The 18825-nt window shown below is 37.5% G+C and overlaps 1 protein-coding gene across 1 annotated transcript; it reads right to left on the bottom strand.

Moving 5' to 3' along the window:
* Positions 1–463: 463 nt before the first annotated feature.
* Positions 464–17754, bottom strand: LOC135688926 (uncharacterized). The gene is made up of 7 exons (XM_065205992.2): positions 17594–17754; positions 8184–8609; positions 6840–7107; positions 5743–5870; positions 4910–5128; positions 2586–2849; positions 464–1264 (listed from the first exon to the last, which is right to left on the bottom strand). Exons 1-7 carry the CDS (start codon positions 17658–17660, stop codon positions 918–920), a joined length of 1719 nt encoding a protein of 572 aa, XP_065062064.2. The 5' UTR covers positions 17661–17754; the 3' UTR covers positions 464–917.
* Between the last annotated feature and the right edge of the window lie 1071 nt (positions 17755–18825).

Raw genomic sequence — 18825 nt, 5'->3', positions numbered from 1 at the left:
CTATGCTTTAAAGCAAAAGTTTTTTGTCATTCTATACCTAGTATCTTTAAACCCTTGAAAACAACTGGGAGAAAATTTCAATTAAATTTGTCTGTATCCAGGAAACTGATTTGGTTCAATATAAATTTTACTCTATCCTTCGCCAAATACCTTCTTATCATGCCTTTGTCATTAAATTGTAATGCATTATTAGTCATATTATGTAGTGAACATCTTTTGATGAAAAACAGAGTGGCAATAAATTATTTTTAAAAATATATTGATAGTCCAAAAAGAAAGATTGAGAAAACATATTTGTTTGTCTTGCTGTATTGATAAATCACAAAACCTTTTTCATAATTGAAAAGCGACTTCTTAACCCTTGCTTTTATCTGAAGAAATAACTTGTTATATCATTCAAAACAGGAAAATTACTTTGAAAAACACACAGAGAGCTTGTAGAAGTCAAGCAAAGGATATCATGTGGCATAAAATTCCTTTTTTGTATTTGAATTCCAAGTAAAAGCACTGCCTGGATTTGCACCAATTTTGTCGCAAATGGTGCTAAGTTATAGCATGTTGAATATACTACTAAATTCAGCTTTCAAATCTAATCAAACTAACAGATTGTGATAGAATAAAGATTCCTCGGTTATTTCAAAATATTAAATATTCCCAAAGATAGAAAGAAAATAAATTTGTCATGCACATGCTACACAAACAAAGAGCGCAAAAACCGCCTGCAAACTTCAGCGGACAAATACATTGAGATACCATCTTAATGCATAGCTTTTGAAGAAGGTATCCTGGAGGACATCTAGACGGTCCGGCTCCACACTGTTATCGTTTGTTCAAATACCGCTTATCATATTAGTTCAATTAAGCAAAGAACGTTACCTAAATCCTACAAAAGTGTATAAAGCAGTTTTCTGGAGTTTTCACTCTTCTTCTTCTTCCGTCGGATCTTCCACTTCATTCAACTCTTCAACCTCAGTATTCTCCTCCACATTGGTATTTTGATCCTCTTCTGGGCTATCCCCTCTATAGGCACTCGGCCTAGAGCAGTACTTCGGAATGCGGAAGCCTTCTACTCGTTCCAACGAGGAAAATGTCCTGGCGAAGATGGAACTGCTTCTTTTGTTTTCAACTCCTTTCATTGCTTCATTCTCTAAAGATTTGGCTAATTTTCTCTCTTTGGAAGACAAACGGAACATTCTCTTTGCAGATTCAGGTGTTCTTGAAAATGATAGACGACGCAATGTTTGAAGCTCTCTCGTGCTTAGTTCTACAAGATACAAATAAACAAGACTAATTCTTTGAGCATTTATTCAAGCAGCTAAAACGGCAATAGAAATGTCGGACATCTAAGGTTTTCTAGCCTAGGGCATTTTCTATCATTATAACGTCTAGCAAATACAGAGCTGCTAGACGTTATAATGATAGAAAGGCCTAAAGGCACGTGTATTGCGCTGTTTAAGAAGACTTTAGAAGACAGGTTGTCGAAATGGAGCCAAAACCTTTTCAATTAATGTATCGGTGCTCTTCCACAAAGTCAAAAAAGTACGGCCTTCCAGACTGTCGAGTTGCTCAAGTGATGTGAACACAGTGTTTGTGACGTCACGATTATGCGGAAGGCTCGGGCAAACGCGTCCGTGCTCAGAAAAGGTTCGGTGGCTAACTTTGACGCTCAATAACTCGAAAACTGTGTTGAATATTAAACAAATAATAATGTATCGGGTATTTATGCTGGATGTTCTTTCATTTGAGGCCAAGTTAATTTTGCGTGTCAGTCACCTCTAAAGCTGAAATCGTATAACCGGCACTCTATACATCCCCCATCAAGTCTGGCCATGATGCCTGATTACTTAACGTTATCACAATTTACTTTGTGCTTTGCATCATTGATCTTTAAAAAAGATTGAGTAGATCAGCTTTTGTCAGATAACCATATTGTTGAAACTTATAGTCATTCTCTGTTTTGGGCAATTTTTATCTTACATTTGCCAAAATGGATCATAGAATTGGAATCTTCATGTTAAAGTTAATCTGTATCGAAAATGTCATGTTCTTTAGGACGTCAGACAGCAAATTAATCCATTTTCAAGATTTAGCTTTTCCCATAAATTTCAATGGAATTTGTTGCTGTAGTGAAATTTTTTCACTGCAGCAGCATATTCCGGTCAAATCTATGAAAGTATCTCAATATTCAATTAGACCTAACTTGCAACCGAACGGTCCCAACGATATGAAGTTCTCAGTATAAACAAATTTCAATATGAAGAATTCAAATCTGAAGTCAATTATTGAGTAAGATCTGTAGAAAGCAAGATGCAAAATCGATGACCTCAACCTGGAACGGATCATTGCTGGTCAGTAAAACAAGTCTAGGCTTGTGGCAAATCATCAGATTTGAACCCAATTCTCCTGAAAATCCTATTGTCCAGTATCTATGAATTTGATCACTAACGATCTCAACCTAAACAGACAATCTGTGGGTTAAAGTACTAAGCTGTAAGATGAAATCCCAACACAGAAAGTGTGAGTTAGGATCCATTGGGTTTGATTTTCAAAAAGGTTTTACACACGAACAAGACCTCCAAACTTACTTGCTAAGAATGCTCTTATCTTCTTAGCCGAATGAGTTGTTGGCTCCTCGTATAAAACACGAACTCCACCAGGCAGTCTGCTGTTGTCCAGCACTGCACGTGGGTAATAATTTACGCCAACCATCTTTCTTCTTATTGTGTTGAAGTATGCAAACTTATGCTTGATTCCCTTCTTCTGATAATCTGCCCATATCTTGTCGATAAAGGAGTGATGGAAGAAGAATTCTGGCGCTTCAGCTGATCTCGCAGAGCACATTGTGCCATCTGTAGAAAAGTGAGCAAAATTCAAAATATTAAAAGGGCTGTATTAACGGCTCTTGCGCAACCGGCATGCTTTGCGACCATATTTTCAAAACCGGCCTAATACCGTACCGCATGAGAATACAAAACACAGTCAATTTCTCAAGACAGCTGCCACTAGGCACCTTAAAAATCATTCAAAAGTTTCATATTTTAAGCAAAATAATCAAGAACAAACATCGAACTAAAGTAAATATTTTTGCGTTTAAGAAATTTTAGAGCAGCATAAAACCCATCCTTTTCTTGCTATTTATATTAAGCATTTTCATCCTCACTTTTTCATTCCTTTCCGTTCAAATCTACAATCTCAGATAAAACTGTTGACACAAATACAATTTTGGAATTTTCTACTTTACGTTGCCCCTGTAAATTCGGATCTCCCCCTTTCCCCAAAGTCAATGCTGGATTTGTAGTTCTATCATTTCCCCTTCCAAATCATGCATTCAATAATAAATTAGAGAAGAGGGAAAGTTATTTTTCAAAAGAAAGATAAAATATCAACTTTACTTGAAAAGTCTCAACTATTTGTGTCCGGGACACTTTTTTGAAGTAAAAAGATGAATTATTCCAGTCCCATTACATAAAATAATAAAATTTTCAGCAAAATCTCCCAAGATAATATCCTGACGATAAAAAATCTCTTATGCTAAAAATGAATATGAAAACTAAGAGTAGGGAAGAGTGGGGAATATAAAAACTAAAAGTTTTCATGCATTTCAGGTTTTCTTTGATATGCGTTTTTGAAGCAACAAAGTAAAATGGATTAAGAGTAATTAGAAAATAGATATATTGTCATGGAAAGAAAGGATGCGAATCTGAAAATCTGAACTCAATTTGGTGCAGCACCAAGACTTGTTTGGTGCGATTGCCGTTCCAAATGTTGGGCTCAATTGTGCCGCTCAAGGGGCTCAAGTCTTTGAATTTTTTTACATGAAGTATTTTAGGATTGATAACGGATATTCAAGATGGCCCGAAAACATCAGCTTTGCATTTGTGTGAAGATTGCTGATCCAGATGGAAGCGGAAATTGGCAGAGGTAAGGTTAAAGATTGTAGTGAAGCAAAGAAGAAAGAGAGTTGGAATGGTGCTATTGCTGTCTTGTTGTTGACTGCTTCGAGGAAACTGGGAGCAGCTAAAGAAGGAATGAAGGAGAAGAGAACATGCAGAAGACTTCAACACAGCCAGGGTTGATAGAATATCATCTGAAAGCCGGTACACAGAAGCAAGAGAGCAAATCACAAGAAACCTTCGCATATGCAGAGACATGTTGACGTTGTTGTTTCCATATTGATTCGCGCCGAAATTCAATTATAGGCATGGGCTCTCCGCCAAAGAAAAAAAATTGTGGGATAGAAAATAAATTATGCATTGAGTTCGAAACATGAAAATTCCGACGTTTGAAAGCCAGCCGCGCTTTGCTTGCATAGCTCGCCAAGATTTGCCGATCCAAATATTTCTGCTGCTCTTAAATCAATCTGCCGTACCTTATCAATTTAAACGTCGCACTTCTCATGTACTTAATTTTCGATTTAAGTTCGGCACATGAAACGTTTGAAACGGGTTTTAATAAAAATTCACTAATATATCAAGCAGTCCTTTTCTTCATGTATTTTCATAGTATCCTAGCCTAAATATTTGTTTGTCCCCTGCCGCAAATACGCAAGCAATTTGGATTAACATAGATTTTGTGACTATGGTATTTTATGTCCACAAGAAGAACATTCAAGCAGCCTTGTTGCCGTCCAAAACATTTAAATTCATTGACGTATTTTAGACATATCTGTGCATATTTATTACCTTCAGCGCGTGCGCATAAATCAACGGGTTGAATAATGTCCGGTTTGAGCATCAATGTGAAACCGGACTCGTAGCGAAGTCAAAAGTACATCCGATTAGCTACGCGCAGATGGAAGCCGAGTCCGCAACGACGAAGTGTAGAGTGGGAAGTAACTTGGCCTAGGCAAAGTATCTGTGTACAAGTGGATGGAGCGTATTTTAAAGTTGACAACCATAAATTTACTTACTTATCAAACAATGCATTGTTTCATGGATGTTGACACGTAACATGACTTCAAACTTAAGGAATGTTGGTTCTCTAAGAGTCACTGCCACCTGATCAGCATCTGGGGGGTTTCCATTGAAACCTCTTCGTAAACAGTCACCTGAGGTCGTCTTCCATACTCCAACACGGAAGGGTCCAGTTGTTACACACCCGTCGCCTCTTCTGCCGTTACCACCAAGACCTATAATTAAATCAGTTCAATGCAATATATTTGCCTCTGAACTCAGACGCAACACCAACTCTTTTAGACTAACCAAGATCTTAATTAGGCAGCCTGACTGGATTCATAACCGACTACAGCTATTGTGTTTCGTAAACTATAAGAACATGGTAAGCTACTAGGCTTTGGCCCAATTTGAAGTATTCTTAAAAAAATCTCAGTTTAATGGTGGTGCCGCGAATAGCACATGAAAGGCCATGCAAATTTCGGATTTATTACACGGCTGACCTAAATGTTTCAGTATCTGGGTCATCAAAATCAACGTATTAAAGTAAGCTTTGTGGGGGGTGGTAAAAAGTCTAGGTCGTGCCATTTTTACTGTCAGAAAACACCCTTTCGCCAGCAGGAATCGCTAATCTTACCAATCATAGAGGGCAAAAACTAATAATCGGTTATCTAAAGACATTTTTAAGGCCATAGAACCACGTTTAAAAAGTACTTTGCCAAAACATCACCCCTCCCCTAAGTTTTCATCATAAAGTTTAGACGAAATACAAAATCATTCCTGCCGATTAGTGAAAGCAATACCTTTATCATTCACAGTTCCCCCAATTTCCCCCAAAAAACAAGTATACCTTGTCCTACACTCCAGATCTTCTTAGAATTCCAGGGATCATGTGACCACAAACTCCAGTCCCAATAGGCAAGTGTTACTCTGCAGTCGACTTTCTGCAGCAAATTCTCAATCTGGAGATTGAACCACCTTGAAACAAAAGAGTCACCTTAACATTTTTTTACTTGTTAATATATTCAATAGTTGAATTGAATGTATCCTTTACTTTATGGTTTTGAGAAAGTAGATTTTGGTATTTAAAACGAAAAGCAAAAACATAAAATTCCCGCAAAAGTTAACTTTCGTTGAATGATATAGTATTTCAATTTAAAATTGAGCCCATGATCGCAAGCTGCTTCATATGAAGATAATCATCACACCTTCCGCCTGTGTACTGACTAGTGAGACGAAATTTGATCACGTTTATATGAAAACATTGCATCCAATCCTCCAGCTCCATCCCACCTTCCAGCGTTTAAATGGAAAAAATTCATCCCACCTCAGTGAGATCCCATCTCTCATGCAGCGGTATCCCACTTAACCGGGCTGAGTTGTCTTCCATATAAACGCAAGACGAAAATCACAAAGGATTCTATAGAAGAGTGAGATCTCACCTCTCAGCTCACAGGCTAAAAGGTGTGTGCAAGGCCCTTAGATATATCCCTATGAATGCTGATCTTTCCATGAGCCTTCATGAGTTATAAAATATAGTAGAAATGAAAGAGAAAATTTAAACAAATTATTGATAAAGAACGGGATATCAAGAAAATATGAATAAATGAATAAATGAATGAATGAATGAATGAATGAATGAATAAATAAATAAATAAATAAATGAATAAATGAATAAATGAATAAATGAATAAATGAATAAAAAAATAAATGAATAAATGAATAAATGAATAAATGAATGAATAAATAAATAAATAAATGAATGAATGAATAGTGAAATAATTGATAAATGAATTGACAAGTGAATTGATAGAAATGAATTGATGAATACATTAGTGTATAAATTGATGAAGGAAGGAACATTTTGTAATAAAATTCAGTTAATTTAACATTTTCTTCCTACGTTCCTTTGAACTATGCCAACTAAAATGTAAAAAAATGCTCGACCTGTGCCATGGAAGAAATTCTTGTTGTTGATGGATTCGGGTTTCAAAGTTTGTCTCGTGCATTTTTATCAGTCTGTCATATGTTCGTTTGTATGGCTGCCTCGTTGATATGGTCTTGAACGCTTTAACGTATCTGTTTTGCTCTGTTAAGGACATCGATTCGAAGTCTTTTCTCACTCTATAGCAGTTGACAAGGCGACCATTTGCGACTGTACATCTCCTTCCACAAGAATCATAACGGAACTTGTTTGGAATGCATTTTATAGGCTCTGTTGACAGAATATCATACTTAATAAGAATTAAAAATTTTCTCTTTAGGTTGTAAATAGACAAAAGATGGACGGGCCTCTTTGACAACGGGCAAGCCTTCAAAATTCTTACTCAACTGAGGTAGCAAGCAATCACTTAGCATGTCTTGAAAATCACCTATGCAAAATAATTTATTTTTGATACTGAATTACACACTATACATAGTAAGTTTAAATCCGATGTTGCCTCTTCTCATGATTATCTTATTACTACTATAGATGTAGGCTCTAAATTTTTTCTGCGACTTTGGCCGATTTCTGCGTTTTTTCGTGGTTTGTGTTGTCACGCCTTATATACTCTCAAAAAGTGAGTAACACAATTTTCTATATTTTGAAACTGAACACCTAATTTGTTTTAACGCCGTTAAATAAAATGTATATGCTTGTCCCTAATCCTACCAATTTTTTGTATTTCTTTATTTCTTTATTTGTTCATTTATTTCTTTATTTCTTTATTTCTTTATTTCTTTATTTCTTTATTTCTTTATTTCTTTATTTCTTCATTTCTTCATTTATTTCTTTATTTCTTTATTTTTTTTTTTATTTCTTTATTTCTTTATTTCTTCATTTATTTCTTTATTTCTTTATTTCTTTATTTCTTTATTTCTTCATTTCTTTATTTCTTCATTTATTTCTTTATTTCTTTATTTCTTTATTTCTTTATTTCTTTATTTCTTTATTTGTTCATTTATTTTTTATTTCTTTATTTCTTTTTTTCTCATCTTTATATTTAACCTTTTCTTTATTACTATGTCTTTTTTCCTATAAAATCTTCATTTTGTTTCTTTGTCAACTCATCACATGTAAATTTTCTGATTAAAAAGTTACAAGCAAGAAAAATTGATCCCAAAAAGCCATTACCGGATAAAATACCTCATGCAATGTCGTTACTTTAATGTAGGCTAACGCTATTACGACGGAAATATCGCGTCACATAAATAAGAAAATTTGCCAAGATCTGACCAATCAGAAAATTTCATTTTGACGCAGAAAGATTGCAAAGACTTGCTGAAGTCAATCCTGTAAATATCGCCTACTTGTTATTCGTGATGATCTTCTTCTGAAATACGAGCTTCTGCGTCGAGCATACGATCTTCTGCGTCGGACATAAGATCCTCTGCGTCGGACATAAGATCTTCTGCGTCGGACATAAGATCCTCTGCGTCGGACATAAGATCTTCTGCGTCGGACATAAGATCTTCTGCGTCGGACATAAGATCTTCTGCGTCGGATATAAGATCTTCTGCGTCGGACATAAGATCTTCTGCGTCGGACATAAGATCTTCTGCGTCGGACATAAGATCTTCTGCGTCGGATATAAGGTCTTCTACGACGTCTACTATGCCAGAATGGATCTTTCACTTCATTGTTTGTATCAGCACTGATTCCATTATTAGGTTCTTCTTCGTTCAAGTCGGTAGAAGTTTCAGTTAGAGATTCGTCTTTCTCAAAATCAGCGACATCTACATAGAAAATAAAATGTTTGGATTTAATTTCAAGGTTGATTCATTTTCAAAGCTAAAATTGTCATTCTCTTTTGCATTTAATTTTGGTCTTGAGGGTTGAAATTTCTCTTAGTCCTGATTTGCGTCTAAAATTGGACATTTTTGTCTGTTGGAAAAAGGAAGAAATGAAGCGCAAGCTAACCCTGTTGATACGTGATGCAAAGGAAAATTTGTCTTATTGTACGTGTATTAGATCTCTCTCAGAAATGTTTTCTCCGGAGACCTATTGAGCCACACAGCTTACAACATACCGTAGCTAAAATAATAAAATTCAGCCCAGGCAAACGTAAAGTTGGATTCCCCCCCCCCCCACAAGTGGAGGCATGGGGGTAGTGACTGTCTCATAGTTAAAAGCATACCCTTTTCTTTTAAAGAAAGATAAGTTTATAAAAAATGTTTGCAATCTCTTTCTTAACGCAATCTCTTTCTTAACGCAATTTTTTCAGTTTTAAAAGAAACAAAGTCTACATTGCAAGGCACTTCCATTTTGTCTCTTTTGCTAGGCACCATCTGAACGCTCTTTCAACTGAGTTGATTTTAAGAAATATTGCCGCAATTTTTACTTTTTTCGATCATTTTCACGAGATGTGTATTTTCTAGATTTGCTTTTTTAATTTTTCTAGGTTTCTATGAATTTTTGCAACTTTTTCCCCAGAAGCCCTTGAAATTTTCCTGTTAGGGATATATGCCTTTAAGCGGGTTAAAAGACAAGAGGGAAAGTCATGTGATCATGTGGTCTCTGGTCTACCAATGGTGTTGCAGCACTGATGTGATCATGTGGTCTCTGGTCTACCAATGGTGTTGCAGCACTGATGTGATCATGTGGTCTCTGATCTACCAATGATGTTGCAGCACCGATATGACAACTCAGCGTTTTAGCCCATACCCCTCCCTCCTCGGGCGCCAGCACTGTTTAAAGACAATAAATGTTTGGGATAGTTCGTTCTTCTTACGGTTGGGGTTGGCAGGGCAAAGTTTATTCTTTTTGCTCGACGTAACGGTAATGTTTGGTGCTTTGTGAAAGAAGTTATATAAGACCAGTTAACAGTTAACAGTTAAATCTTGCAAATTCCATTTTATGGCAGTCGTGGAAGTTCTGAAAATAAAGGACCTGAAATAGCTTGAAAATCTTGGAACCATGCAGAATTAACAGTAATCCAACAGCATACTTCAAATGGCCGTATCGCATAAAATATGAAACAGATCAAGCTGGTTTTGCTCATTCAGAGACATTTTAACGTATTCTTTCTGCTCATGCACTCAAAATTAAAAATACATTACTTAAAATTGCTTCTAGTGTCAAGAGAAACCAGGCACACAGCTTGTTTTTGCTGATAGTAGCAAGAAAAAAGTGTTTGAAACAATTAAACTTTGCGAACACTACAGAATACTTTTTCACAGCATAAGCATGAGCATTGCACAGCATAAAGTTTCCTGACGTAGTGCCAATAGTGCCGCTTTTGATAAAAAACTTTGAGCAATAAACATTGCAGTACTCATGTCAACAACATTGATTCTCAAAAGATCAATATGACCATGTTCTTGGATCTAAAAAAGGCTTTCGGCAAAGTGGATCACAAAAAATTGCTAGAAAAACTTTCTAGATATGGTGTACAGGGCAATGTGCTTAACTGGTTTCGATCCTACATAACCCAACGTCAACAATTTTGCAGAATCAATGGAAAATTTTCCAAGCCCTTAGGGGTAGCATGTGGCATTCCTCAAGGTTCATGCCTAGGCCCACTTCTCTTCAACGTTTACCTTAACGACTTTGAAGAATGTTTAATGTTTTCATCGGCAAGCATGTATGCTGATGGTACACACACGACAATAATCTCTGAAGACATTAACCAGCTTACCCAAATGATGAATGAGGAACTAGAAAATATTTCTGAGTGGATGAGGATCGATGAATTGAGTGCCAATCCTAAAAAGACTGAGTTAATGCTTATCGGTCATCCACGTAGAATAATAAAAATTGAAACTCTAGCTCCTCTGAAACTTAATGGCACAGAAATAAAACTAGTGAAAAAAACTAAATTTCTAGGTATTATTGTGGACGATAATCTCAACTGGAAGGAACATTTTAAATCTTTGAAAGGAAAAGTAGCAAGTGGTCTGTCTGCGTTGAAAAAACTGAAGCACATTCTTCCACAATCCAAACTATGTGAGGTTTATCATGCGCTGGTTGAAAGTCACCTCTGATACGGGGATGTTGTCTGAGGCAGCCTGCCAAACACGAAGCTACAAACGCTTCAGCGTCTACAGGATAGGGCATTCTCAATTATTGAAAATGCCAAACGAAAGGACCCCTGGAACAGTGATTGGCTAAGCGTGGATCAGGTCATCTTTTTTGATAGATCTATCATAACACACAAAATATTTAATAAGCAGTGCCTCGAGAGCCTCTGGAACAAGAATAATCAGAGGATTGAAGTTTCTAGTTATAGCACAAGGAACAATAGAAATCTCGACATCCCAAAATTTAAGCTTGAGAGTACAACAAAAGGATTCCACCTTTTTGGACTTAAAGCTTAGAACGAAGTACCCATAGAACTAAGGGAGATCCCCACGCTCTATCAATTCAAACAAAAATTAAAAGCTCATTTGAAGAGCTCAGGATACCCGAATTAAAACACGACTCCAAGGAAAATCAGGCGTCAAATTCCATTCACTCATATTATTAAATAATCTGTTTAAACTTGTGTTTTGTTTAAACGTCCATTATTAGGTTTTTTAACTAATCATAACTTGTACTTAGGTTTCGTGTTGAAATAAGTATTGAATAAAAAAATGTTTCCACAGGATAAAAAATTAACTAGATTTAATATAGATATAAAAAGCTTTGAGCAATAAACATTTCAGTGCTCATGTTTCAAAAATTTAGAACAGTTTGACAGACTAAGGGGTAGAGGGTCATGAGTAGCAACATTTAGAGACGAAGGCATAGATAAAGAGAAATTTAGGTGCTACTTCACCTACCGATAGATGATATTATCGACAAGCCAGGGAATCTTTACACCAACTAAAAATTTACCGACAAACTCATTGAGAATTAAGGGGTTGTCACACCCCCCACCCCCTCCCCGCTTGCTACGTCGCTGTGTACAGGGCTGCTAATAGAAGATTTTGTTATAAGAAACATGTTAACCTGTAGAATCTTTTAAATTCTACCACAACATTTATTTTCTATAATGTAATGAAAGATTACACACAAATGCTACTCATTTAGAAGAAACAGGCGCTGGAATTTCAATTTTGTTGGTTTGTTGAATATAACGAGTTAGAAATACCGCAAGTTCTTTGCTGTTCTTTAAGTCTGCGTGGGATTGGATATGCACATTGATAATTCAAGTTTAAGATAATTTGATCTACGAATTTGAGTATTTGCAGTACGACTGAAAGAATGTCATTCACCTTTCAACTGCTTGCAAACCAATATTTTCATTCAGGCGAAAAATATATTTGTAGAGCTCAATACAGGTTTACAGTTGACAAAAATTTGTTGGCTTGAACCTAACATTGGTTCTTTTAGTGGTCAGCTAAGCTTGCTTGCTGATTATAGAAAAATTTCCATTGTTATTCAGCAAGAGTAGCAGAATATAACCTTCTTACATTAACCCTGAGGTAAGCTTGAATCAAATACATGCAAAGCCTCGTTGACAGTCTTAGTTTACTACAATCGAATTCCAAAATTACTACAAATATTTGATTGTAGAGAGGTTTGGCAAGCGCAATAAACTTTTCGTTTAGGTCTCATTTGCCAACAAAGTGAGTGAGACACTAGCGCCCGCACATTGCTAAAAGTTCTCCTTTTTGAGATAAAACGTTGTTCCAAATTGCATTTTACAGTAGCTCAGCCTCAGCTTGTTCTTAATTTGTGCTTAAATTTAGACCAATTTTGAGGCTCGTGTTCGTATAAAAATGTTCTTATAAAAGAGAGTGTTTATGAGCAAATGCGTCCCTACTTTCAGCTGCCCGTAAGTTGAGAGATGGGATGAAAACATCGCATTCTCTATAGAGTTATTATAAGACAATTTATATATCTAAAAAATGCATCTAAAACATGCCTGTGAAATAATTGGCTAGGCTTGAAGGTGGGATAAATTTGCCAATAAACAGGCCCTTACTTCTTGGCTCAAAGATTTGTGTTTGAGAATAAAACTTCCAATTAAATCAGGGAATTTTGTCCCAAATGACCGAATACAGTGGCACGTTTATAATATGACACCTCAAGGCAATGGTGTCGTGGAGGGGGGGGGGGAGGCCTTGGAGGGCTCAGCACCTCTGTTGAAATCAAGAAAAAGGCCCCCATGTAACATGATATAAATAAAAAAATATCATTTACAAATAACGCGTTTGATAAATAAAAAAAGATTAATAAATTACTCAGATAAGCCGATTTCCGATGGTTCAACTGCAATAAAACTAATCCGTTCAATGGCACCAATCATTACCGCGAGACCAAATCTAGTTTGGTGTGGTTCCGCCTTTATTATATAAGCTGAAATTTTAAAAAAAGCTGTCGCAAGAATCAGTTTGCATTGTCCTTTCTCTCCTTATAGAACTGTTGCATTTTAGACAAGGACCGAGATGGGGGGGGGGGGGGCATGTATCTCGGCCTGACCGTTTTCTTACCCTGGGTACCACAGCCTTAATGGCAAAGTGGTTGAAACCCCTCTTCTGCTGAGACTCTGGTACACAGGGTACCTATTCTCCTAGTTATTAACAACACGAAGAGAAAGTCTTGGAATGAGAGAGGAAACAACTTTTTGGATGGAAAGAGCATGCGCATCAAGCCTAATCTTGCCCATTGCCCCCCGGAAGGTGTCTTTATTCATAAATTGAAGTATTGTCCCCAAGAAAGGCGAATTAAATCTCAAAGCACTCGGGGCACAATTACAATTTTCGAGGACGTGTAAATTTAAAACGGTCGCGAAATTCTTGGGGCGAAATGAATGTACAGTTGATAGTTTTAGTTCGAACTGGGTTGAGTTTGAAAGCGTTTCTCAACTTCTCATTAGCCTGTGCCCCAGTCCACAAATGCTGCCTTTGTGGACTTGGACATAGGCTACTTCTCATGCGAAGTATTAATCTTCTATCCCATTAGAGATTTCACTTTGTGGGCATTAGAAAACTATCGAGAATGGTCACGTGACGCCACTGGAAATCATGGATTTTTTTGAAAAATTATTTGTTGTCAAATCAAGTTAACTTGCCTTATAATAGTCAGAAAGAACTAAAATTGCAATTATTTCTGGGAAAAAGTTGTTTTTTGGACGTAGAAACGTTTTAAAAGAGGGCTGATTATTGATAAAAAGTAAGGCTGTAGGCTTAGAAAAATCATCAGGGACGTAGCTTGCGGGGGTGTGGGGGTGTATTTTGCATCTCTTTACCCACCCCCCCCCCCCTAGCAAGAATGCTCACACGATGCCGCTGTTTGCAGAGGTTCTTAGGCATCGCGCGCGCATACACAACACGTCATAAATTATAGCTTGGCCCCTCCACTTTCCAACCTGTGCCGGAGCCCATGGTAAACAGCGATTTAGATGATAATGAGTGGATTCTGTTTGTTTAGAGCTAGGTGAAAAACACGGGAAACGGAATGACACGAGGGCCACGCCCCCTTACTGTTGCCTCAACCCAAGCATACTGCTTACGGTAAGCCTAGATGGAGCTAAGAGGACTAACCAGTTTTGATGGGGTGCTACTTGAGAGCCAAGAGTGAAGGAGGATGAGGTGTTGGTGGAAGTGAAATCCAGTATTTTAGACAAAAATTTTGCCATCACAATATAATAATAATAATATTAATATTAATAAGGATGACGAATATTTTAACAGGATAAAAACTTCAACAATTACACGATTGCTGTTATCAATGTTTTTCCTGGGACTCATGTTCCGTTCTTACCATAATAATATCGATAATGGATAGTGTATTTAAAAGTTCAATCGGGTCGTATTCCTGATTCCGTATTTTAAACTCTGGATTCCACATTCCGTACTCTGGTTTTTGAAGTGTACGGTTCGTTTGGTTTCTGGGCAGCCCAGGCAGAAGATATTTGTCACTTTAAAGGGCCCGTGCCGCCGGAGATGGCCATACCCCCCCGCCATTTTTGCGAAGCAGGAAGTTTTAAATCTGTAGCATAAGGGGTAACAAGCATTGGCCCCCTTTCTTTTTTAGCCTTGGTCCCCCTACTTTCAAATTCGTGACGCGGGCGCTGCTTTAGATATTTGTGACTTTGAGTCTTACAAAGAAAATAATGCTTAAGCTTGGGCGTTAACAGTACTTTGAAAATAGACTTAACAAAAGTTTGACGAATCGATTAATCTATAAAAAACTTTGAATTGTGTTGATTGAGTTATATAGCAATCAAACCTAACTGCATGAGAGACATGACACACATAGTTTATGATCATCGGCAATGGATCAGTGTTGATTGGGTTATATAGCAATCAAACCTAACTGCATGAGAGACTAGACACACATAGTTTATGATCATCGGCAATGGATCATGGGCAGCTTCCAGTATCAATGTGTTTCTATAAAGAATTCTGGTGGTCCAAGCTATTTGTAGCTCCCTTCGAAGGATAATTACAAAAGTTAAATACCTCAACGCACCAGCCCTCCCATCTCAACCCTCCTACCTATCTCCTATCTCCTACGCTGCTGCTTAATCCGCATTCCAAGAGCCGAAAAAAGTAGTTTCGATTTCCCAGTTTAAAGACCCTCTATTAAAGCAAGAAGGAGCGCACACGCTGACGCCCACGCCCACGCACACGATGAGTGGCGGTCCAAGTTTTCGTGTATAGGGTGACATAGCTCCTAGTGACTAAACTTTTTATCAAACTTCACTCAACTCTTTTAACTGCAAGCTCTCTACGACGCTGTTGGGTTGTAGCAGGGATGGCAGGAGCCCCCCCAAAAATTCATTGAGCCCCCCCGTCGGCACTTGAATTTTTGAAAAATTGTAAGCAATGTCGGCACTTTCATAACTTAAATAGTCTTTCGAACTAGAATTACCACAGCGAAAATGATGTGATATTACATCTTTGTGGGTGGTTCACTCACTGTCGGCACTCTGACATTACAGCCCCCCCCAGCATTTCTTTTCTGGCGCCATCCCGGGGTTGTAGGGGATCTTGCAAAGGAATCGTCTCGGATAGGTGTTTACACTGTCCCGTTCAAAAAACAGAACCGTGACGGTACAAAATTCGTTCGCTTTCAAAGCAGGGTCCAAATTGTTCCGGATAGCAGAGCAAAATCGTCACGGTTCAACAGTGCTAGTGTAAACGAAAGGGCGAACCACGACAGTTTTGTCACGGTTCCAAATTTGCACGGGACAGTGTAAATGGGGTCTTATAAGGGCTTTTGGGGTCACGTAGAGACAGAAAAACCGACGAAAACCGACGAAAACCGACGAAAACCTTTAGATTTCCACAGCTAGAGCGCCTTCGCGATCAGAACAAATGGTTAATTGGTGGCAAAATGACAAAACATTTGCTAAACAACGTTAACATTTTTGACCAGGATCAAACTTTTCTCAATAAAACTCAACACGACTGAACAACACTAAGCAGGGTGGCAAAACGACTAAACTTTTGACTAAACAAAAGTAGAGTGAAATGTTTAGTGAAGCGTTTAGTCCTTTTGCCAGCGCTTAAGCATTAGTAAGACAGTATGGATATTTCTTTCGTTTGGACCAATCAGATGATATATCAAACAGGCTTTGGAACCCCCTTGAACTCGTTTGTAAAATCCAGAATACAAGCTTCAAAATAAAATAAACAGAGCAACTTTCGGCTTGAACCGCTTGTGGTCGGGGACCCTTAGATTTTGAGCTAAAGGTAACTGTCCGTTGCGGCACTTTGGTTTTCTACTTTATTGGAACCAGTGTTAATCGCCCTTTGTACTGGAACTCTGGTATCATACTCAATGTGAGTCGAAACTTCCTTCCAAAAAATAAAATATAAGAACAAAGTTCATTCAATGGCTGAAGTAAAAGTTGACTTCCTTTTGTGAATAACATGTGACACTAAACCGCACACTAAACCGCGAATGCGATTTTTTTTCGCTCAAAAGAAATAGATGTAATTCGATGATACTTTAATGGTATGAAATTCGGAAAAATGGAAAAGTCCGACTAATCTTTCTTACATTTTAGAAAAAGCTCCCAGTCTGTGGGGATGATTAAACAATAGAAAAACATCCAATTGGATAATTATTTTAAAGGTTTTCGAGTAATTTACACCGCAAAAATGGGGAAGGATTTTGGTCAATTGCGATCATTTTACAATCATTTGTTCCACATCAAAAAATTCCTGTTATTGGCATATGCCTTTGAGCTTATACTCCTTACACTGCAAGGGACTTGATTGTTCCAACTCCCTTATCACCGTCCCTTTTCTTTGGTCTTTTTAGAAGGCTTAAAAGTTTTTGACTCGTTTTAGGTAGCAAGAGTGAACACTTGACTTGCGGAACAGAAAAACACCGTATCGTCGTAACTGATTTGAATAGGTCCTCTCCCCGGGCACAGCCTCAAACCAATTCTTTAACTTTCATGCACGCTTTGTTTATAAGAACAGCCCTAATAAGAAGGGTCATGCTGAGATTTGCCAAAAAAATAAGAACTACATAAGAAGCAAGGTAGGCTGAGGTTCAACAAAACTAAAAATAAATAAAATCCCAGCTGAATTTGAAAATGAAAGAATAGCAACAGAAAAACAGAAAGCGATAAGCGAAATGGCATTAATTACTTTATCAAGCGCAAGCTATGTCCAGACACTACCATGCACTGGAAATTTCATTTAAAAGATAAGAAACAAAATAAGAAACATGTCAGGCTGAATTTATGCGAAAAAATGAGAAACGCCAGGCTGAAACTGGAGCTAAGTTTTCTTATTAAAAAAACGTGTAAAGGAAAAGGCGAGGTGAAAACTACCTGTCTGATGTTCGCAAAGTGCAGCAGCTACCAGAGCCAAAATGAGCAGTAATTTAAACGGTCTCATCTTGCCCGTCTGTCACCAAGACACTGGTGAAAATTGTCATCTGAAACTCTATATATCTGGCGTGGTCATTCAGGCATTTCAGCCATGTTAGACTTGTTTGCCAGTTACCATGACTCCATCGTCTCTCATTTCTTCCTATCATACCAATGTAATCTTGAGCTTGGCAATTTTTTACATTTGCTTCAGTTATTTATCGCAGTTTCACTGTTATTCTTTCCTTATGCTTGTCAAGTAGGGTTTTGATTGTATTTTCTCGCTGTACAAAGTCTTATTGTTTATTTGACACAATCTCTCCCCATTTCGCATCGCTCTAGCCTGCGCCACAGACCAAAACCTTCCGGGCCCCTCCTTTTCATCCTATACGTAAATGATTTTGAGTGATGCTTAGAGAAAAGCTCAACAAATATATATGCAGACGACACTAGCATAACATGCTCTGCAAAAGACATTGAGGATCTGCGCAATGACTTAAAAACTGAAGGTAAGAACATTGCAGAGTGGATGCGGCAAAATAAGCTTAGTCTGAACAACAATAAAACTGAATATATGGTCATTGGTCATAAAAGACAAATCAACCGGATCCAAGGGGAGATAAACGTGGAAATAAATGGAGAAAAAATCCGATGGGCCCATGAAGTAAAATATCTAGGAGTCACTATCGACGAAAACCTATCTTGAAACAAGCAGTACAAGAGGCTTAAGTGTAAACTTAAAAATGGTCTTTCTTCGCTGAGGAAATTTAAAAACATACTCCCTCAGTCGAAATCAGACCAGGTTTACAGGGCACTTTTCGAGAGCCATTTAAGATACGGTGATGAATTATGGGGAAGTCTGTCCGCTAGAAAGCCTGAACATCTTCAGCGTCTTCAAGACAGGGCTCAATCAAACATCAATCGAAAGTGCTAAATTTGAGGACGGGTGGATTTGTAAATGGCTTTCAGTTTCGAATCTAATTAAATATGACAGGGCCATAATGGCGGCGTACAAAATGATGAATGGTCTTTGCTTCCTAGTCTGATTCCTAGTTTTAAGTTTGAGTTTCATCATTTTTTTAAAGTGAATCAGGGTGAATCTTCAGTTATGTCATGATCGTTACATAATCCACTAAACAGAAATTATCCCAAGAAAATTTATACTGGAATTTGCCTCTCCTTTTTATCTTCAT

The sequence above is a fragment of the Rhopilema esculentum genome, chromosome 9 (assembly GCF_057945365.1).
Source record: "Rhopilema esculentum isolate cy_ngs chromosome 9, ASM5794536v1, whole genome shotgun sequence".
NCBI lineage: Eukaryota > Metazoa > Cnidaria > Scyphozoa > Rhizostomeae > Rhizostomatidae > Rhopilema > Rhopilema esculentum.
The sequence above is the reverse complement of the archived record's forward strand: the minus strand, read 5'-3'. Positions and strand labels throughout refer to the sequence as shown.

Coding starts and splice junctions, on each gene's coding strand:
- LOC135688926 (XM_065205992.2), bottom strand. CDS start 17,660: ATGAGACCGTTTAAATTACTGCTCATTTTGGCTCTGGTAGCTGCTGCA. Junction 8,610..17,593: donor ACTTTGCGAACATCAGACAG/GTAGTTTTCACC, acceptor TTTTCTATGTAG/ATGTCGCTGATTTTGAGAAA. Junction 7,108..8,183: donor AAGATCATCACGAATAACAA/GTAGGCGATATT, acceptor TTCTGTCAACAG/AGCCTATAAAATGCATTCCA.